This window comes from Bufo bufo, chromosome 1 (genome assembly GCF_905171765.1).
Source record: "Bufo bufo chromosome 1, aBufBuf1.1, whole genome shotgun sequence".
Taxonomy (NCBI): domain Eukaryota; kingdom Metazoa; phylum Chordata; class Amphibia; order Anura; family Bufonidae; genus Bufo; species Bufo bufo.
In genome coordinates, this window is record NC_053389.1 from 446,156,546 (window position 1) to 446,179,437 (window position 22,892).

The 22,892-nt window shown below is 41.6% G+C and overlaps 1 protein-coding gene across 1 annotated transcript in view; it reads left to right on the forward strand.

Moving 5' to 3' along the window:
- The window catches only part of CFAP54 (cilia and flagella associated protein 54), a 405,582-nt gene that overhangs the window by 42,031 nt on the left and 340,659 nt on the right, over positions 1-22,892 (forward strand). The window contains exons 8-15 of the mRNA XM_040408225.1: positions 975-1,076; positions 2,906-3,104; positions 4,595-4,693; positions 6,497-6,609; positions 10,415-10,580; positions 11,750-11,832; positions 19,170-19,304; positions 21,198-21,348. Of these exons, the coding sequence (XP_040264159.1) occupies positions 975-1,076; positions 2,906-3,104; positions 4,595-4,693; positions 6,497-6,609; positions 10,415-10,580; positions 11,750-11,832; positions 19,170-19,304; positions 21,198-21,348 (1,048 nt within the window). The remainder of the gene's footprint in view (positions 1-974; positions 1,077-2,905; positions 3,105-4,594; positions 4,694-6,496; positions 6,610-10,414; positions 10,581-11,749; positions 11,833-19,169; positions 19,305-21,197; positions 21,349-22,892) is intronic.

Below are 22,892 nucleotides of genomic sequence, written 5' to 3' on the forward strand. Positions count from 1 at the left end.
CTAGTGATATGCCTTCAGTCCCTTCAAAAATGAGTGGAATAGATGTGGTCCCAGATAGTGCCAGGTGCCCAGGACTGTCAGGAGCTACATGTAACAGCTCTGGTTTTGTACTGTACTGTATCAGCTGATTGCCAGGCCACCATTAGCATAATCTGTGGTCAGCAATGCTAATTGGCGCTTTACAGTGCCCATTCTTCACCCATTGGCAAAATACTGTTGGTGTATACATTTAATTAATGTGGTACCTTTTTTTAAAAATACCAAGAAATAAAGTGCATGCTACACATGATGCGGGGTCCAATCTTGTCCTCCTGCACCACTTCCTATTATCGTACTTAGTTTGGATGACCTCCCATATACCGTACATGTAACTATTCCAAGGCACCAGAAAATCATTTTATTCTAAAAGAAATTCTATTTTTATTAAAATATCAATAATTGCAATGTTTCAGCCAATAATTGCAATGTTTCTGCCTTCATCAAGCGAAATTAGAAATGTTTTTCATCCAGTTGAAACGGTTATTTGGATAATCCACAATGTGAAACAGTCAAGCGTATGTTCCCATATGATTGTATATATCTGCCTTATCTGTTATGTCCTGCCGCACCAATGTGCTCCAGCACCAAACTCCATCAGTAACTCATGTACATGCTGCACTTCTCAATGTTGACGCCAAAGTCAATCTCACTTGATAAAGGCCAAGTATGGCCGAAACGGCACAATAATTTTCATTTTAATGAAGATTTGAATAAAAGTATCTTGTATGGAAATTCTGGACCATCTGATGCAGGGGGAATGTGGTCAGAGATTTGGCACCTAAGACAGAACACTTTTCGTGATTGTGTGCATGAGGCCTAAAGCAAGGCAGTTACAAATTTACTAAGCATTTTTTTCGTCTTTAATTGTAAATTATTTCCTAACTAATATATAGTAAATTGATTTTATGGGACTAAATTAATGCAATCTCCATCAGATGGCGATAATGATCTTCAAAAGAGCTGTGTTTGAGTCAAGAAGAAAACCAAAAGGCATTCTTCGCCCAAAGCTGAAAAATAATCTAAAAGAAGCAGAAAAGGTTGGTTTGAGGACTTGTATTGTTGTTTTTTTTAACCTTTTTATCTTGTTGTTTTCATTGCATATTGTTCTTCTGAACAAAATGACAGGGTGGATTTAGAATACCTTACAGTGGAGTCCATTAAAATGGCTGTCTGTGAATACATAATTTCTAACAGTTGTCAGCAGCCTTCCTTCCTATCTGAAAGGACATACTTACCTGCTTCCCGGTCCTCCAACCTGGCCCCCACGTCTCCATCATCCAGTCTGGGGTTTACTTTCTTCCGCCCCAGCAATTGGGAATGGTTACCTGATCCTTTTCAGTCAACCATTGGCTTCTGAGGTGATGTGAGGTGACCAGATGACCATGCTTGAGGGCCAGAGTGGAGGACTGGAGCAGCGGGGAGCAGGTAAGTATGATCTTTTCAGTACGGGAGGCATTCTGCTGACAACTGTTAGAAATTATGTTTTCATGGACAACTACTTATAAAGCAGTCTTCCCATATAGGAAAGAGATGGCAAATTGCTAGGATATTCCCATCACTTCATAGATGGTTGGGGTCTGACTTCTGGGACCTTTCAATGATCCTGAGAATGAAAAGGCCACACTGTTGGTTTAGTGCTGTGCCCCCTCCCTTTTTTTTAAAGGCTTAAACATTATAATCAGAAGAAAGCAAAAAACATAGTCCCCCAATTTGGAATCCAGTGTAATTTGCCTTATGTTTGAAACTAGAAGAGTAAAGACATATATCCCACCCTAGAGGGAGCTCTAGGTCACCACACCAAACCATCTAACACAGCCATCAGAAACACACCCACACAGATGTCCTCCCCCACAGATGTCTTATTAGCACATATGAAAAGCCAAACCCACAGAGTTGCAAAAATGAAGAGCCAGAAAGTAGTAAAGCCAAACTCAGTGGATCAGAGAGATCGACTAAACTAGAACCTAGCAGTTCAAAAACAGTGGCCCCCAACAACAACCTTATTAAATTTGTATGCACATCTCCTATTCATATATAGTGTCATATAGAGAGGGACATGCTTATTCGCCAATTGATCCCAATGCACTAAGAGCAGGAACAATTGCCAGGCCTTACGTACACGGAAAAGCACAAATCTGAAGATCTGAACTTTTCATAGAAACGCTATTACCGATATTACCAATAATACCCAAACGGCAAATTTGTGGAGTAAGGGGGGCATGTATGAAAAAATATACACCACTTGTTGGTGTATTTGTGTCGCAGATTTTGTCACAAAGGTGTTTTGTGGCAAAATCTGCGACTTTTCCTTGCTCACGCCACTTTTCCGATGTGATGAAAAAAGGGGCATGGCATGGGTGCAGAAGGGGCGCGCCGGCTGGACCGTCTCATTCTCCCCAGGCCAGTTAATGTTGTGGAAAATGGTCTTATACAACGCGAGCAAGAATGCTAGCATAGTTTAAACCATGTCGCACGGCCGGCTGCACCAAGCGCCAAAGTTATGTAGCGGCCTGAGCCTCTACAAAACTTTGGCACATCTGCCATCAGCGCTGGGGGATTAAGATCGGTGTCTAAATCGCTGGTCTTAATAATTGGCCCTCTAAGTATTTGAAGGAAGCCAAAAAATATACAAGAATGGGAGAACATCCGACCAAAAAAGTCTGCAAAATCTGGAGAACCTCAGGCACTGTACAGCCGTTAACTTGTTATCATGGACTAAAGAAGAGTACCAAGTCTGAAACAGATATATTCTGCATGGAAATAAGAGCTACATCATTTTAGATATTTTTTACCGGACACAACCATTGTTAATAAATGGTAAAATTAGTCACATCTTAATGATGTATTCTTGCTTTTTTGTTCCCAGTTACCGTGGCCTCGTACTAACACTGAACGACTGCTGGTTGAGATGTTTGGAAACAATGCAGCCCAGTTCCTTGCCATTCTTGAAGCTTTGACAGATAGCAATAGACGCCTGTTGCAGGCTGGACCACCAGAGCCTGATGAACCAGAAGTACATGATGTGATTGCAGAGCTTTGTTTTGCTGGCATTGATATCCTTTCAGGTAACAACCTTCTTAACGGAGTTCCTAAAGAACCTCTCTGACCCCAATATAGAGTTATATTGTCGGGCACTGTCCCCAGCTCCATAGCTCCTTAGAGTCACTGAGTCCACTACTTTTAAAATAGAAGCAGGCAAATGCAGAACATTTCTAAAGGTGAGGGGGCTGCCAAGAGCTCACCTTTAAACATACTGTATAGGTTAATATACATATTGGGCAGACTAGATGGGCCAAATAGTTCTTATCTGCCGACACATTCTATGTTTCTATAATTCAGAAATAAGTCACCATGAGATGAGCATCTCTATGTACATGCTTTATGTTTAGCAGGTAGTCTAGAGTTCCTTGACTGTAGCATGGCTTAAGCTGGTCTCCAGTTTTGGCCATTGTGCAGTGCATTTCTTCTGGGGTGACATGCATTTTCAAGGGGTTGGAATATAGTTTAACGTGTAGCCTAATGGGCAGATTTACCAATCCTATTTGAAACGTAGATGGTGTAAGCTTGGATAGGCTGTGTAGACCTGCACTAGGGCTCAGGCTGGATGATACATTTGGTATAAACACTTTTTTCTTACTTTATTCTACTTACATACTTTGCGACAGAATTTTGCTCCAAACTTTTGACATCGTTATGGCCACATTGGTGATTCTCGGGCCACTCCTCATTTTGCTAAGCTAACCCACTTTTCAGTTAGGCCATGCCCCCATGATGAGCGAGGTGTCTTGGGTTAGACTTTTTGATGCATTTGCTTCATACATATGTCTAAAACTTGATGTGACTATGTACAAGAATGGGCCAATCAGTGACGCAGCTCATATACTTTATAATTCAGTTCCTCACCATTTAAACACTATCTGCTAGCTGTCAGTGAATGAAAACTTTGGTTTTCTACATTCAGAAGTTGAAACCCTTGGAGCATGCTTATGTCCTGCTCACCTAGTTGCTGGTTGATTGTTACAAGTAGCCATGTACGGCAGAGTCCAGGGCAGAGACTGGCTAGCTTTATACATAGTAACAGATCCTCAGCTGTGGGTAAGCCTCTGCCAGTAACTGACACAAGGACAGTTTTCAGCCTCTGAATTTAAACTGTTCTTGTGTCAGTTACTGGCAGTAAGCAGTGATCTTGAACATAATAAGGAATTAAAGCATGATGGACATTCAAACATTGCAACCAAGTTAATTATAAACTTGTCCAAAGCTAGAATTTGTGTTAAAATAGGAAAAGAAGCTATACTCACCCTTCCAGCATTACAATCCTTCCCTCTGGGCTTTGTTTACTTGGCCACTGTGATGTTGCGCCTGTATACCCACATCACCACTGCAGCCTGGTCTCAGCAGTACACAGCATGAGGCCGCCGAGGCCATGTAAACAAATTCCAGCTGGGAGGACCCGGAGCAGAGGCACTGGATGACATAAAAACTCCTGTCATGTACTGTAACATACAAATGTCAATCTGAGAGATTAAGGTCATTCTCCTATCAATTGCTTTAGGTGGAGGCAACAAAGGAGAACGAAACATGGGTGGTACCCCCCAAACTGAGCTGGGTAAACTGATGAAGGAGTCCTCTCTTCTGGAATTAGCAGTACAGGGTGAGCTTTTCATATTTTATTGGTGTTAAACTGTACTAGTATTTCTATCATAGATGGATTAGACTAGATTAGATTAGATAATAGATACATCTGGGATGGATGGATAGAGAGAAGATAGATAGATAGATAGATAGAAGACAGAGAGATAGATGGAAGACAGATGGATAGATAGATAGATAGATAGATATACATAGGAGATAGATATGAGATAAATATATATATATATATATAAAAATAACAAAAAGGGCTGCCCTTTTTGTTATTTTTATCTATCTGGATTGGCTTACATCCACATTGGGCCAGCTGCACCCGCATTTGTTCCATTGACGGTGCTGCCACTGAACTTTTTTGTTTTTCTATATATATGAGATATACATAGAGAGATAGATTTCTATCTATCTATCTCCTCTCTATCTCATATCTGTATCTATCTATCTATCTATCTATCTATCTATCTATCTATCTATCTATCTATCTATCATTTTAGCTGACCATTGATAGACCATTATCATCTGAAAAGTAGTCGGCCATGTTTATTATTTTGTTCAATAGTCAGATGAAAGATCTTTTGTTCAAAGAAAGATTGTTCGTGGATGAAAGATCTTTCTTTGATAGAACTTTCCTAGAAGGATCTTTCGTCCATCACCCGGTTTCAATGAAATTTTTATGGGCAGTTTGAAAAACTGTAACGGTCAATGTGGACTAAAATGTATATGACCATGTCTTCACCAGATGATTGTTCAACCATCAGCCAACTTCTGTCTAATGTGCATGGCCAGCATTAGAGTGGTTAGAGATTTACTAGAGCTCCATTAGAAAGGTGCTTTATGGCAGCAAATTAGCTATTGGAAAGCCAGGTGCCCACATCCTATGGCATCAGGACCCTCTGCTGTCTATGTCTGCCCTATTTATATTGAAGAAATATCAATGTATCAGAGCATAGAATACATCTAAAGCCGCATCTGTGCTTTACTTTTCCCACTGTATTGCTGAATGTTAGGCTACTTTCACACTCGCGTTTGGTGCGGATCCGTCATGGATCTACACAGACGGATCTGTTCAGATAATACAACCATCTGCATCCGTTCAGAACGGATCCGTTTGTATTATCTTTAACATAGCCAAGATGGATCCGTCTTGAACACCATTGAAATCCGTTTTCTATTGTGCCAGATTGTGTCATAGAAAACGGATCCGTCCCCATTGACTTACATTGTGTGCCAGAACAGATCCGTTTGGCTCAGTTTCGTCAGACGAACACACTGCAAGCAGCATTTTGGTGTCCGCCTCCAGAGCGGAATGGAGATGGATCGGAGACAAACTGATGCATTCTGAGCGGATCCTTTTCCATTTAGAATGCATTAGGCCAAAACTGATCCGTTTTGGACCGCTTGTGAGAGCCCTGAACGGATCTCACAAACGGAAAACCAAAACGCCAGTGTGAAAGTAGCTTTAGTCATACATTATCTCGGTTTCTAACCCAAGGAGCAGACTAGACAGACTAAAGACTGTGTAACATAACTGATGACTTAATCTCATACAATAAGATAAATGTACTGCAAAAAGAAATAAATCATTGAAAAACAAACCTTCACCGAGCATCCTGGAACATTCACAAGATGCCAGACACAGCCAAAGGCAGCATTACATTGTCTAAAATGAGTTTAAATGTTCCTGCCGCCACGTACAATTCACACTGGGACTGATGATCTATGGATAACAAAGTTGTAAAATACAACAGAGCTATCTATTGTGCTGATGTGCGAGATCTGCATAGCTTTGTCTCTTTTCTGTCTGGTACAGGGACGGATGCTGTGTCTGCAGAAGCTGTTGTGAAGTTTTCCAAATTGGCATTTAGCTATGAACACTGGGAAGCCTTTGATGCCATTATAGCTCCGTTATATTCATTTCTACAGGTAATACAATCAGTCTAGCGTTGATACGGTATGTCCTCCTTTCCCCTGTTGCATTTATCAGTGTAAGTTGTGTTCCCCCCTACTGCAGAGTCTATGAATAAGAAAGCCACTGGAGCACCAATGTAATATGATATGATAACCAATTTGCAGTCATTTGGATCATGAGTCTGTATTTCAATGCGCACATTTGTGCTGTTTTTCTTCCATTTTCTACAATACTTTGGTAATAAGGTCTTGGGAACCAGCCGTGGAGTAGTATATTCACCAGCTATCCAGCCAAGAGATGTTCCAGGTGCACGGATTCCAATCCAGCAAGTGCAGGTAAAAAGCAATCCAGCTCCACCGGAATGAAAATTAAAATCTCCTTCTTCTTTATTTAGAACATTAAAAAGTCACAGGGAACGGTAGTGAGTACAAATGACTCTTGTCGATCGACTTAGCAGTTGTAATCATAACATGTGATTAAGATCACTTAGTAGATGTGACCTTTTAGGCTAAATGCACACGATCAGGATTGCGTGCGGATTTTCTGCGCGGATTTTGACCTGCGGTGCAGATTTTAAAATCTGCAGCATGTCAATTTATTTTATTTTTCCTGACCGGATTTTCTTCATTCACTTAGTAAAATCCGCATCGAAACCGCACCAAATCCGCACGCAAATCCGCATGCAAATCTGCACCAATTGATGCGGATTGACTGCACAGATTTGCTTGCGAACATCTGCGGATTTCAGTGCAGATTCTCCGCACATGAATCCTGAACGTGTGCATGTACTCTTAATGTTCTAAATAAAGAAGAAGGAGATTTTAATTTTCATTCCGGTGGAGCTGGATTGCTTTCTGTTTTGGTCCTTGGGAACCAGTCACCTTGCACAGGTTAGAATAGGTACAAAGTCTAATGGATTCACTAGTGTACACCCTTTTCCTGCGGACTTGGCTGCGGATGGATTTTTATCTCGCAGTCCCCAAAATACTTGCAACTGGGGTTAGTTGTGTTGGTAGAGTAGAAGGACGGGCTGTTCAGATGAGTAACCTTAGAAAGAATTAAGAGTGGGCTCTGAGACAAGCCAGGGTTCAGTTCCAGAAGCACTACAGATACCAGGTGTATTGGTCCAGGGGTCATGTCTCTCTTAGCTATATGGAATTTCAGAAAGAGTTAAAGGGAGACACCTGTATTAAGCCCTATTAACTGCTGAAACGGAGTCCAGATTTCTCCATTTCATGTTCCTACACCCCCTGTTGCCCCGCTGTATGCCCTCAAAGCTCCGATGTACAGTAATACATTGTAATTACTGCTGAGCTCTCGCTCAGAAGGTCATTTTCATTATGGTCACAGCTCGGCAGTCCCAGGAATGCAATACAACTGAGCCTTGAAGGTGCACAGTGGGGAAATAGGGGGATGGGGGGGGGGGGTAGTTTGAGAATAAAAGTTAGCAATCCGGATCCTGTTTCTGCACTACTACTCATGTAATACCTTAGATAAGGGTCCATTCACACGTCCGCAATTCTGTTCCGCATTTTGCCCATTCCTTTCCGGGTCCGCATTTCCGTTCTCGAAAAAAATAGAACATGTCCTATTCTTGTCCACAATTGCGGACAAGATTAGGCATATTCTATTATAGTGCCAGCGATGTGCGGTCCGCAAAATGCGGAATGCACATTGTCGGTGTCCGTGTTTTGCGGATCTGTGGATCCGCAAAACACATACGGATGTGTGAATGGACCCTTCAACACAGTACAGAGGGGATAATCCAAGGAACGAGGGCAGAGGATGTCAAAGCACTGTAATACAATCCGCAAGAAAAACACAAGCAGGTTAGGGGAAAATACACCAATATCTGGCACTGTAGCCATTACGGTGAGATTTCATAGGGAGCACCTATGCACTCTGATTGGCTGGATGGTAGACACTCTCTGGATGATTAGCTCAGCTCTGTGATCAGAGGAGCGGCCAGTCTCACTGAATGCCACCCAACCTCCATGCCAGGCCGGCCACTATTCTCACAGCAGGACTGACAGCAAGGGACAGTAGCAAGGCGGGGTGAGTACGTTACAGCTTTAAAGCATTTTGATCCCTATTGCGAAACGTTTCACAAATGTGTTTCCATATTTCATACATTGGTATGGAAACCACCAAAAAGAAGGAAAAAGTGTAACAGATCATACAGTATAAAATAAAAAATGCTTGGGATATAAAAAGTGCAGTAAGATGGAAACTGGCACACACATTACTCACTTCAGTCACTGCCCAATAAAAGTCGCAGCAGGCATTTCCAGTATTATTCTCTGGCCATGCTTCCATAAGTAGAGTTATATTGGACACCAGCATAGCTTTAAAGGGCATCTCTCAGCAGATTTGTACCTATGACACTGGCTGATCTGTTACATGTGCGGTTGAGAGCAGAAGGCATCTGTGTTGGTCCCATGTTCATATGTGCCCGCATTACTGAGAAAAATATTTAATATATGTAAATGAGCCTCTAGGAGCAATGGGGGCATTGCTGTTGCTCTTAGAGGCTGAGCTCTCAATGCAACTGCCATGTCCTTTGCACTTTGATTGACAGGACCAGGCAGTGAAAACGTCATCACACCTGACCTTGACTTCTAATGTCAATGTGCAGTGAGTGTGGCAGTTGCAGAGAGAGCTGAGCCTCTAGGTGTAACGGCAACGCCCCCATCCTAGAAGCTCATTCGCATACATTAAAACATCCTTCTCAGTAATCCGGGCCCATATGAACATGGGACCAACACAGTTGTCTTCAGCTGCCAAGTGCACATGTAACAGGTCAGCCAGTGTCATAGGTGCAAATCCTCTGAAGTTGCCCTTCAAGGGTGTATTCACACACAACAGATTTGGTGTAGAAATTTCTGCAACTCAAAATCTGAATATGTTTGTGTTGGTGGAAAGTACTTGGATGAATGGGGCAGTTGCAGAATGTTTTTTCAACATATCTGCTGCATCTGAATATATCCTAACCCCGCATATGTGGATAATCTAAGATGATTATATAAATATATAAAAATATATAGATACATGTGTCAGTAGATGTAGACACACACACATACTCAAAATGCTACATAGTTATGATAAATAATGTTGAAGTACATGTTTATTTTATATGTATATTTATATATTCAAAACCAATTTCACTACCATATCGGCATGTCCAACCCCTTTTTATTATCTATTCAAATTCATAACTAACAAACCAATGAAACAGATGTAAAAGTTTTGTTTATGAATATATATTTTTCACATGAATGAAAATAACTATAACTTTAAAATGTATCAAAAACAAAAAAAAATTGCTGTTGGGAAAAAAAAAGAATATATCCTAACTCTCCCAAATACTGTATATCGTAATGTCACAAAGAAAATTCAGTTGACAAGACTTTCTCACTAGATCATTGCATTCGATTTTTATCTTGCAGGACATTTTCTTTTTTTAACAGCGCCTTTTTTTGCCACAGAAGCTTTCCTTGCTTGCTTGTTGCTTTCTACTTAGGCCTGAGCTAAATAGTACTTTTGCCATGCGATCCTCGGTGCGGGTTTCATGACCTGAGTCACGTGTTTGTAGTCAGTGCAGCTTTGGCGTGACTTAGGGTACATGCTGTATTACTCAATGTATTGCTATGGGGCTAATTCCCTTATAGCTTAGTTGCGCACATCTAGATGTCTCCCGTTATACAGTTGCCTGCTCACAACTGTTGCACTCGTATGCACACTTTTATTTATGTTTTTATCGTTTTTGGGTTGTTGAAATGAATGCAAGTAAAAACTCTAATATAGCAATATGAATTCTAGGCCACGGAAAGTGCAAAGTGGAAGAAAGAAGAAATGGATCTTAGCATCCTTATCGCTGCTGAACCTTTGTTGTCAGGGAAAAAACATAAGCACAATGTACAAGTTAGCATGAAGCAAAATCATATAGCAGACTTACCCGACTATCTTGGAATTATTGGATTACAAGGTAGGTAAAGTGGGAACCTAATTTTTTAATCGTTTTAAGATCTACAGCGATGTTGCTTACAGCAAGTGTCATTTGAGCTCATACCATGCACATACTGTTAAAAAATGAATTTAAAATAATAGCAACTTTTATCTAAAAATATATGTATTTTCATCATTTGTATTAGAGATGCATTAACATTACTGAATGTTCCCACCAGATGGCACCCTTATAAAGGAAACCAAAGTTTTTCAAGTCGAAAGCATCACCTTACCTAATATATTCACCGTTTGCTTCTGTTTGACTCAAAATACTTACACTTTTAACCCTTTTAGATATTTTCGAAAGTGTTTTAGTCCATTCTAAGACTCTGTCTCTACTATGAGCATTAAACAAGTTTTTTTCTGAGTAAAAAAATAAAATAAAAAAAGATTAAGAAGGTGAAGATGCCTCATTAAAACATGGTGTGCGCTTCCAGTCAAATTGATTAGCGTTTTCCCTTCTGAGGGGACAACCCGACAAGTTAAAATATGCATGAGATTTCATAGTGATTAGCATCTTAAAACATCTTAAAACATTAAAGACTGTTCGCAATCGGCAGACTCTCCTTGTGTACATTACTGATTTTGTTTGTGACTATTTAATGAAGAAGAAAGGTGTCTGCATACAAAGCGCCTCACACTCCAAACTGGTATTACATCTTACCATAAATACCTCTATAGCAACTGCGGTAAACAAATGTAACTCTGATGAAAGGGACATTAAAAACATTCAAAAACACTGCCTGTAATACTTGTGAAGTATAGAAACAGCATTGTGTCTGAAGACATGGAAGATATATATAAAAGATTAGCAAAAAACGCTTAGTCTTTGTAAAAGTAGACAATAAAAGTTATTGGTAAATCTTGAAAAATGTGTGCATTCAGGAATTTCTGCAATTATCTATGTTATGTATGTTATGTCTCATTCACACATCAGTGTTTGGTCAGTGATTTTCTTCAGTGATTGTGAGCCCAAACCAGGTGCAGCTCTAAACACAGAACAGGTGCAGATCTTTCCCTTATACCTTATATCTGTGGAGGCTCCAATCCTGGTCTTGGGCCACAATCACTGATGTAAATCACTGACCAAACACTGATGTGTGAATGAGGCATTACACTGTTGATGGACTGATCTATTCTATTTAACAGGTGAACCTGTAGATAACAGATCTCCAGACGATCACATCAAGCTGGCAGAGACATTGTACTCATGTGTGTGCAACTTTTCCCAGGTATTGTGTCTGACAGTTTTACTACTTGTACTTTATACCCTCTTCTTTCCTCTCAGGCCCTGAAAATTCACTGCAGTTAAAGGGTTTGTGTGGGTTCAGAGCTGAACCCGGACATACCCCCATTTTCACCCAGGCAGCCTCCCTGGTTATGAGTGTTGGAGCATTTTATTCTCTGATGCTCTCCTTTGCCCTGCAAGGAATCGCACGGGACAAAGGCTTTTTTTTTTGGAGATCTGGTGACGTACTGGGCTCTACAAGGGTAAAGCTAGGTCAGGGATGCTCAACCTGCGGCCCTCCAGCTGTTGTAAAACTACAACTCCCACCATGCCCTGCTGTAGGCTGATAGCTGTGGGCTGTTTGGGCATGCTGAGAGTTGTAGTTTTGCAACAGCTGGAGGGCCACAGGTTGGGCATCCCTGAGCTAGGTGGAGCCGGAAGAGCTGCCTGGGTGAAATGGGGATATGTCCGGGTTCAGCTCTGAACTCGCACAATTCCCTTTATGGAGCGAGTGCACTTACGGTAGCTATTTTCGGAAGCCCCATAGAAGTTAATGGAGAGTGCGCCACATAAGCACTATCACCTCTCCATTCACCTCTACGGAACTGCCAGATATAGCCGAGCCAGTGCTCAGCTATTTTCAGAACTCCCATAGTAGTGAAGGGAGGTTGGCTGGGCATGTACGGGTGCTCTCTGTGCACTTTGGGTTTCCCATTCTGGGGATTGGTGCAGGTCCTAGCAGCAGTGATGGTCAGTTCGCAGTCAGTTCTCCAGCGAACACATGCGGGCTGCCATCTTTAGTAAGGTTAGACTCACCCGTCCGGCGATGCACAGGTAAGCCCTTACCTGTGCCTTTGTCGTTAGCCGGTCTGAAATCAAATGCAGTCACCGGAAGCAGACAGTTCCGAGAATAGCAGCCGGGGGCCTTCATCGGGCTGTTCTCGGAACTGCCTGCTCCCGGTGACTGCATTTGATTTCAGACCGGCTCCCGGCACAGGTAAGGGCTTACCTGTGCATCGCCGGACGGGTGAGTCTACCTTACTAAAGATGGCAGCCCGCATGTGTTTGCTGGCGAACACTGCGAACTGACCATCACTGCCTAGCAGTATGCTCTCAATACCCCAGATGGGAATACTCCTTTAACATCCACCCCAACTGACTACTACAAAAAAGCCAGCCCTGGCCATCATTGACTGTTAAAACCTTCCCATCATTAGAAGACCAGAGCTTTAGGGAGTGATCTCACCCACAAACATAGACTGCATCAATGTAGAGAAACAAATCCTATGCACGGAGCATCAATGTCAGGAAGAGGGGACAGGAGATCCAACAGGGGCCGTATTAGAAGAAGGGCACATGCACAAACAGCTACAAGTTGGAGCAGTGTGTTAACTAAATGTCTGAAAAGGAATGAATGAAGATTGCAGACTGAAACTTAGTGCAACTTCTTTTTTTACTCAAGGTAACCACTTTCATGCCAAAGGTGTCCATAGCCTTTGATGTTCTGCCCACATACCAGTTATTTCATGTCACATTATACACTGATTCAAGTCAATAATGAGCCCAATGTAACCATAGAACTGTCTCTTCCCCATACTTACATATAACAGATATATCCTATCTCCAGCCACACAGATATGTGCTTGAGGACTTTAACAATAAAGGTAGAATTTGAAATTTAAATGAGAAATTATTGAAAGCTGTGACTGATAGATAATCCATTAACGTATGCGTCACTGCAAACCGTCAGTAAGACTGACAAGAAATCAGTGAAACTTGACAGGTTTTGTCTAGGTCTGCATATAAATCAATCACAGGGACTGCTTTGTGTACTGTAAACGGGGATTATTATTGTGAGAGGACACGGAGCGCTGTTAGGCTGCATTTATTTTTTAGGAATAATATAAAATAGATCCATCAAATAGCTTAGGGTACTTTCACACTAGCGTTTTTGTTTTTCGCTATTGAGTTCCGTCACAGGAGCTCAATACCGAAAAAGAACTGATCAGTTTTATCCTAATGCATTCTGAATGGAGAGCAATCCGTTCAGGATGCATCAGTTCAGCCCCTCTTCCGTTTTCTGGACAGAGAAAATACCGCAGCATGCTGCAGTTTTCTCTCCAACCAAAAATACTGATCACTTGCCGGATCCGGCATTAATTTACATTGAAGTGTATTAGTGCCGGATCCGGCATTAAGTGTTCCGGCAAAATGGGTCTGGCATGCGCAGACCTTTAAAAATGCAAAAAAAAAAAATTAATACCGGATCCGTTTTTCCGGATGACACCGGAGAGACGGATACAGTATTTCAATGCATTTGTAAACGGATCCGCATCCGGATCCGCCTGAAAAATGCCTCAGTTTGTGTCCAGATTGCGACGGAACTGCCTGCTGGAATCCTCTCCCGCAAGTGTGAAAGTACCCTTAAAAGGAACAGGAAAGTCCAAATTTTCTTAAGTTGTATGTGTGTATTGTGTATTATGGGCTAAAATAATAAACTTAAAGGGGCCGTACCACATAGAAGTAATAATTTACTCGGTCAGTTCTGGCAAAATAGAACAAGTTAACAAGTTTTCAGTAAGAATTGGTTTCTTTTAATTCTCTCTTGGACCATCCAGTAATGTGAACATTGCAGGTACACTTGTAGTGCAATGATTCTTATCAGCTGTCTGCACAATAACAGGAATCCCTTTTCTGCCTGTATAGAAGAGGATCCAGGTGGTGGGGCTGAGCTACTGAGCATGTGTGACCACCTGCAACACATTTACCATAGTTCTACAATGGCATAAAAAAAGTCAGAAATTTAGTTGCAAGTGCTGTTTTTTAGTTTTACATAAAATGAGCAGGCGTAGGAGACTGGCCGTTGGCAGGGGGTCCACAGCCTGATCCATGTGAAACGCCAGGCTTAGTAAAAGACCTCCATAAAGTGGACATTCCAAGAGCGAATCATAAGAACACCAGGGAGCACCATAAATTAATTTAAACAATATTAAAACAATACCTGGATGTTGAAAATCTACTGCGTCATTCCAGAGAAAACATTCCAAGCCCTTCTGTGCAGCCTAGCTCCTCTATTTTCCTACATTTGCCTAACCCCCTCCCCTTGATTAATGGGCATCATCATTGTCTTCCTGCCTGGCCCTGCAGAGGTGCTGTAAACAGTATAATCGGCGCATGCACAGTTCATCTCTTTTGGGTTTCCCTGCTGCTGATTTGATTACTGTGCATAATAGACTCTATGGCGCATACACAGGATTACAGGGCCAGGCAAGAAGACATTGATAATGATTGGCTCTCTCAGTGACAAACACAGGAAAGCAGGATAGTTGAGGTGCACCAAGGGGCTAGGACCTGTCGCTCGGTGGACTGAAGCTTTAAAGGGGTTGTCTCACTTCAGTAAGTTGCATTTATCATGTAGAGAAAGTTAATACAAGACACTTACTAATGTATTGTTATTATCCATATTGCTTCCTTTGCTGGCTGGATTCATTTTTCTATCACATTATACACTGCTCGTTTCCATGGTTACAGACCACCCTGCAATCTATCAGTGGTGGTCGTGCTTGCACAATATAGGAAAAAGCGTCAGCCTCTCTGGAGGCCGGGACCATGGGAGCACACCTAGGCTAGTGCTTTTTACTATATTGTGCAAGCACGACCACCACTGCTGGATTGCAGGGTGGTTATAACCATGGAAACGAGCAGTGTATAATGTGATAGAAAAATGAATCCAGCCAGCAAAAGGAGGCAATATGGATAATAACAATACATTAGTAAGTGCCTTGTATTAACTTTCTCTACATGATAAATGCCACTTACTGAAGTGAGACAACCCCTTTAATTTTCATATGGAATCAACTCAATTATCTCTGAATAGGGTGATCTTGCTGAAAGGTCCTCTTTAAATTATTATGACAGGGATTTATGTATTGATGGCCTATGCTTACGATAGGGCATAAATACCTGATTGGCGGTGGATCCAACTCCCAACACCCCTGCCGATCAGGTGCCAGTACTACACGGATCCATTGACTTCAATTTCGCCCTAATTCCTGGGGTTGTCCTTTTTTCTCAGCCATGTCAGAGTTATGCCTCCTTTTGGTGACGCTTAATGAGACCAGTATGTTTACTGTTACAGCTTTCATAGAAGGTTGTCACCAACGTTCAGAATGTTGTGGGTAATGGTTTCAGGCATCAAACAATACTGGATGATTTATTACTACATGGTTCTGCATAGCAAGAAAATGTGACATTCTCGAGTCTCAGAAAGATCAGTGACAACCCATATAATTACAGCAATGGCATTTCTACTCCACCCTCCGTATCTTTCCTCATGGCCATTGGGGTTCTTACGTCTATTACTTGTTTCCCTATGTTCTAACTTGCTTTCTACTTTCCCTTCTTGTGACTTCTAGGTATAACTTTAATTTATTTTTGTAGCTACTGCTTGGTCATTCATCCCTGTAACCTAGCACTGTTCTGTGTTATGTTGATTCAGCTGTGACTTAATTCCCAGCCACATGAATCAATATGGATCTGAATAATGAATAGAAGGTGCCCAGTCCGGGCTGAATACTGAATGCTGACTCTGTTGATTTAATCTAAGATGGGTAGTCTTTTATGCATAAATGAAATCTCTCAAACTCTAAGGCCTCTTTCACACGGGCGTTGCGGAAAAATGTGCGGGTGCGTTGCGGGAACACCCGCGATTTTTCCGCGCGAGTGCAAAACATTGTAATGCGTTTTGCACTCGCGTGAGAAAAATCGCGCGTGTTTGGTACCCAAACCCGAACTTCTTCACAGAAGTTCGGGCTTGGGATCGGTGTTCTGTAAATAGTATTATTTTCCCTTATAACATGGTTATAAGGGAAAATAATAGCATTCTGAATACAGAAAGCTAAGTAAAACAGGGCTGGAGGGGTTAAAAAAAATAAAAAATCATTTAACTCACCTTAATCCACTTGCTCGCGATGCCCGGCATCTCCGTCTGACTCTTTTACTGTATAGGACCTGTGGAGAGCATTAACTATAGTTTAAGGACCTGGGATGACGTCACTCCGGTCATCACATGGTACGTCACATGATCTTTTACCATGGTGAATCACCATGGTAAAAGATCATGTGACGTACCATGTGATGACCGGAGTGACGTCATCCCAGGTCCTTAAACTATAGTTAATGCTCTCCACAGGTCCTATACAGTAAAAGAGTCAGACGGAGATGACGGGCATCGCGAGCAAGTGGATTAAGGTGAGTTAAATGATTTTTTTTTTTTTAACCCCTTCAGCCCTGTTTTACTTAGCATTCTGTATTCAGAATGCTATTATTTTCCCTTATAACCATGTTATAAGGGAAAATAATAAGGTTAGGGTCTCCATCCCGATCGTCTCCTAGCAACCGTGCGTGAAAATCGCACCGCATCCGCACTTGCTTGCGGATGCTTGCGATTTTCACGCAACCCCATTCATTTCTATGGGGCCTGCGTTACGTGAAAAACGCACAAAGAGGAGCATGCTGCGATTTTCACGCAACGCAAAAGTGATGCGTGAAAATCACCGCTCGTGTGCACAGCCCCATAGAAATGAATGGGTCAGTATTCAGTGCGGGTGCAATGCGTTCACCTCCCGCATCGCATCCGCGCGGAATACTCGCTCGTGTGAAAGGGGCCTTAGTCTTTTGTTGCTATTACCTTCCTCGTATCATGTGATCAGTTCATTAAAACGGCAACATAGTGGCCCACCAGACCACCAGAGGATCCTCCAGTGGGCTCAGGCTCTGATACCATAGTGGGCCCCAAAGGTCCCAGAGAAAAAAAAAACACTTGGAGCTACTATCTACCTATAAAAAGGCAGCACACTCCAAAAAAAAACAAATAAACAGAAATCAAAAGGTCTTCTATCCACCCAAGTGATCGTGACGCTTCAGCTCAACAATAGAGTCTTTCTCAAGTGGGGAGAGAAAAGCTCTATTGTTGAGCTGAAACATCGCGATCACATAGCTGAATAAAAGACCTTTTGGTTAATTTTTTTTAGCATTTTGGAGTGTGCTGCCTTTTTTGCTTTTTTATCTATTGAGATATAGTCAAGCCCCCTTTGGCTTGCACTTTCTTTTCTCTGTTTCCTCTTTTGCTTCCCAGTGCTACCATTTCTACATATTATCTATCTATCTATCTATCTATCTATCTATCTATCTATCTATCTATCTATCTATCTATCTATCTATCTATCTATCTCATATCAACTTACTTATCTAAAACAGAAGAAAGCCGCAGCACAGTCTGAGAGAGGAAATGTGGTTGCAATTCCTCCAAGACTGTAGGCTGTAGGTCTATGGATATCCAAAAGGTAATAAAGAGACAGCACCCCAAAATAGATGAAGGGGTGGTGAACTTGCTTTATTCACTTTAACCGGTTGAGATTTATAAAGTGGGTCCACCACCCTTTTTACCTATCTTGGGGTGCTGCTTCTTTCTTACTTTTTGGATATCCATTTATCTACCTATCAAGCTAGCTTTCTGTCCTCAATAATGAATCCTGGAGAAGCTGGAGAACCTCCGAACATACCGGCTGTAGCCTCTGACCACACAGTTCGTTATTCTATAAAGGAATGAGTAGCTTCAATAGTGTCTGATGTTCTTATATAAGAGCCGTCATTTTGATGTCACAGAATGCCGTGATGTCTGGGTATTTGCATATGCAGCTGCCAATCTGTTGTCTTTTAAACTGCGTAAAGCCACTTTTATTTCCAGTGAATCAATGTGACGAGCCCAAGACCAGCTATTAGCTACTAGATGGGCGTATATAATAAAGGAAAAACGTGGATAGATCTGGTACTCAAATAAAAAACGCATTCCTTTATTGACTCAGAACATAGTAGAAAAATATTAAAACCACTGTCTCCTACAAGCCCTTCCTTACAGCATATGAGGAATGCTATCAGGAATGGCCTGTATGCCCGAAACACGTAAGCGACAGTGGTTTTAATATTTTTCTACTATGTTCTGAGTCAATAAAGGAATTTGTTTTTATTTGAGTGCCAGATCTATCCACGTTTTTCCGGCATTGTTCTGGGTTGCCAGCCCAGATCCCGTGCACCGTACCTGTATGGAGGTGAGCAGATCCAAATTTCTTTTTCATTGTTACCATCTATAATAAAGTGGCCTTACAGTGTACCTCATATCTACCTATCTGTCTGTCTATCATCTATCTCATAAGTTACCTTCAGAGATGGAGGATGCTGGAAAATCATTTAGCGACACAGTAATGCAGGCTTTCACCATATTTTATTGTAACTTATTTGGAATCTACACTTTTTTTTTAATTCACATTTTTGATTTTCCAGGATGTTCAGCCTGACAAAGACATTGTCATCGATGTTATCATGTTTCTGTGGCAAAAATGCAAAGTTGGAGTGCAGCGAATGCAAACTGCAGTAGATGGATCCAAATTTGTACAGAAATGTGAAATGAATAGCAAGGTAGGTTTGATTAATGTGTGGTTTTTGATATTGATCTGTCGTGCTCAGCTCTGCTTAAGACCTTAGGAAGTCTGCAAGCTAGTTTTTATAGTTTGCATGCTTCTGTAGGGGAGAACAATGAGGTCTTACACGCTCCGAGGAGCAGCCGGTTATCGGGAAGGAAATGTTCCTTCGCCACAACATGCTGCGATCACCTCCACAGTATGAGAATGGATGATCGCTATTGCGACCACTACCACTGTTTCTAGGCACTGCATTGTCACTGCACGATCAGTTGCCCAGAAATGATGATTTAGTTGCTTGCATGAACAACTGTTTCACCCGATGAACAAGCAAAGCGCTCATTCATCAGGTGATCGGCTGCACCTTTAGACAGGCCGATTATCAGGAATGAGCGCGTGTAAACTCCCTATTAGTAATACAACTGTGTGCTGGTTTTTAAAAATGGATAGCACACTAAATGGTACAAGCCAGTGGGGCTCAGTGTCGGACTGGGGCGCCTAGGACCTACCAGTAAAATTCATTCTAGGGACTCACCGTACAGCCACATGCAAATATTACCTGACCCCCGTGTTCAAAGTTTTAAAACTGCGCCAACATACATTTATTTTCAGTTGTAGCCTGCTGGTTAGCCTGTGCCACAGACTGGTCTGTCCTGGATAGCCTAATTCTGTGCCTAGAAGTCATCTGAGCCACCGAATGCATGTATAATAATCAAATGGGTACTTTGTTAAATAATTTACCCAGCTATTTATATGTACGCCATAGTCCAGTTGAGGTGCTGTACACTGATCTTTAGTGCAGTTAGTGTACTGTGTCATGTTCTACTTGTGCGGGGCCTGGAGGGAGTAGGGGCTCACCAAAGGATTCCCCAGTTCCCCTGTCAGCCAGTATGAAGTAAAAGACGTTTTTTCACAGATCCATATGCCTGATCCAAGAAGCTCACCGCTTATCCTCTTCTGGTCTACGTCTGTGTGTCAGAATAGCCATTTCTATTGATGGGAGTGAGAAAAATATGGGAGGCTGACCATCAGGCAGAGCCATGTGCATGAGCGTTCAGCTTTGATGACAAACAGACCCATTGGTGAAGCTGACTTGGCGAGGACCTTACTAAATTTCTTTCTAAATATTACAAAATGAACTGCCCCAGTGAAAGGAACTGGTTTTTATTATTAGGGATTGGGATGTAAAAAATGCACTGTGCCATTTCATCTGTTTCCTACTACCCAAGATGTAGGGGAAAGATGGAAGATGGCATTATTCCGGTATCAAACCCTATAAACAGTTTTTGTCTGTTACCATGAGGACACATAATTCTACATATAAGCTGTAGAAACAAAGTGATTGGAAGTTTTTATTCAAGACCTATTGCAAAGCCGCTTTCTTTTGATTTTAGGCACAGCGGAGCAATACAAAACGGTGTTGATCATTACTGTAAGGGTCCATTCAAACGTCCGTATGTGTTTTGCGGATCCGCAAAACACGGACACTGGCAATGTGTGTTCCGCATTTTGCGGACCGCACATCGCCGGAACTCTCATAGAAAATGCCTTTTCTTGTCCGCAATTGCAGACAAGAATAGGACATGTTCTATTTTTTTGTGGAACGGAAGTGCGGACAGCACATTCCGGCCCCATTGAAAATGAATGGGACTGCGTAACGGATGCGGACCCATTTTGCAGACGTGTGAATTGACCGTTAAGAATAGAATTGTAGATAGACCAACACATTGTCTCATCCAGTTCCTACAGGCTACATGTGCTCGCTGTCCTTATTTATAACCTTCAGAACCATCATACACGTCACTCATTTGGATAATATATCAGAGACATGATCAGGAGGTTAATGAAGTACATTTTTTGTAATATCCGTCTTTCTTTTTCTTTCTTCCAGTGGATCTATATTCTATGTCTCATCTATGAAGTGATGCAGCACTCAAGTATCATGCATACAGATGCACTTATATTAGGAGAAGCGGCATTGAGATTGGCAGGGATCGCTGAAAGTATGGCTGATGCCATTATGAAAAGTGGAAGAAAGTCAGGTAATACGTCAACTTAATTGGTTGTGGCTTAAAGCTAACTTGTAGCTAAAATAAAATGAGTTTAGAAGTAAAAAAATAAGAGTTTTCGTAATATACGTTTACTTATAGGGGTATTCCCCTATGGGACATTGATGGCATATCTCTAGGATAGTTGTGGGTCCCATCTCTGGGGCCTGCAGCTATCTCCAGAATGAGAGTCCCCCATGCTCACCGCTGTGAAAAAAATAAATGTTTTTTTGTCTTCAAAGAATATTGAGGGACATTTATTAAACTGGTGTAAAGGTAAACCAGCTCAGTTGCCCATAGCAACCAATCAGATTCCACCTTTCATTTTTCACAGCTCCTTTGGAAAATGAAAAGTGGAATAGGATTGGCTGCTATGGGCAACTGAGCCCGTTCTTCTTTACACCAGTTTGATAAATCTCCCCCATTATTTCTACATGTCTCCTCTGCAGTTGGTTTAGATCACTTTGGAGAAGCAGCTTGTGAAAGTGTGTTGGTGAATTACAGATATTGCATTAAAACATAAAAAAAAACACATAAAACATCAACTTTAGCCTGCTAAAGGTTAATTATTCTTAAAGGAAATAGCTACAAATATACAGTGCATTTTGAGGAGAATAGTCATGAAAGTTTTTACCAAAATGTGTTGTGTCCATGCAGAAAGGCTGGAGCTAATGGAAAGGACCACAGCTGTGCCACCACACCCACAGCTAGGCACCGACATTTCAGCATTCTTCAGCCAGAAGAGTGATTTGCATCTAAATCTTGCTTTTGTGCCATGTTCTTATTTTCTGAGATACAGGTGGAGGTATTGATTCATTCGGAGTCTTTGAAACACACATAAAAACAATTCACGAAGTTCCTTAGAAAAGGCTCGCAGAACTTTCCTTGTTTCTGTTTTTCGGAGAAATGACAATGTCACTCTGAATTTTCCTTTTCTGCTGAGAATAATGACTTTCTCAGCTCTAAATTACTGAAATCTCGACGAGGAACAAGCTGACTTGATGCCAAAGTGAACGTGCTACATATTGCCTTCAACCATTAATGTGAGGTTGAAAAAGAGCATGTGCTAACCTTTAGCTTTTTAACTGCTAAAGCTCCTAAAAGTATTCAAAATGTCAAAGAGGCTAATTCTGGGCATTTCAGTATAACTGCATGCCGTTTGTAATGATTGTTCCGTGTTACTTTTTCATCTTTGGTTTAGTTTACACATCAATCTATATGGTAAAGATGTTTTCCATCTGTGTCCAGTTCTGATGGACTTCTTTCATTAGGTTATACAGTATCAACGGTTCACTCCCCCTGAGGCCCCCCTAATGCTTGATAAGCACCATATTGAAATTCCTCATGTTCTTATTATAGGGCTGGAAAAGGCACTACATTGTTATTCCTCATCTTCTACCTTCACTTGTGTGGTAGAAGTGTTCTGGCCGCCTGTTCCGGCAGGTAAACGGAGGATGCAGCGGTTTGTGTCCGGCAGGTTCTCTGCTTGTCAGCCAGACCCCATTATACTTTAACGAGGCGGGCGGACATTCTGTTCG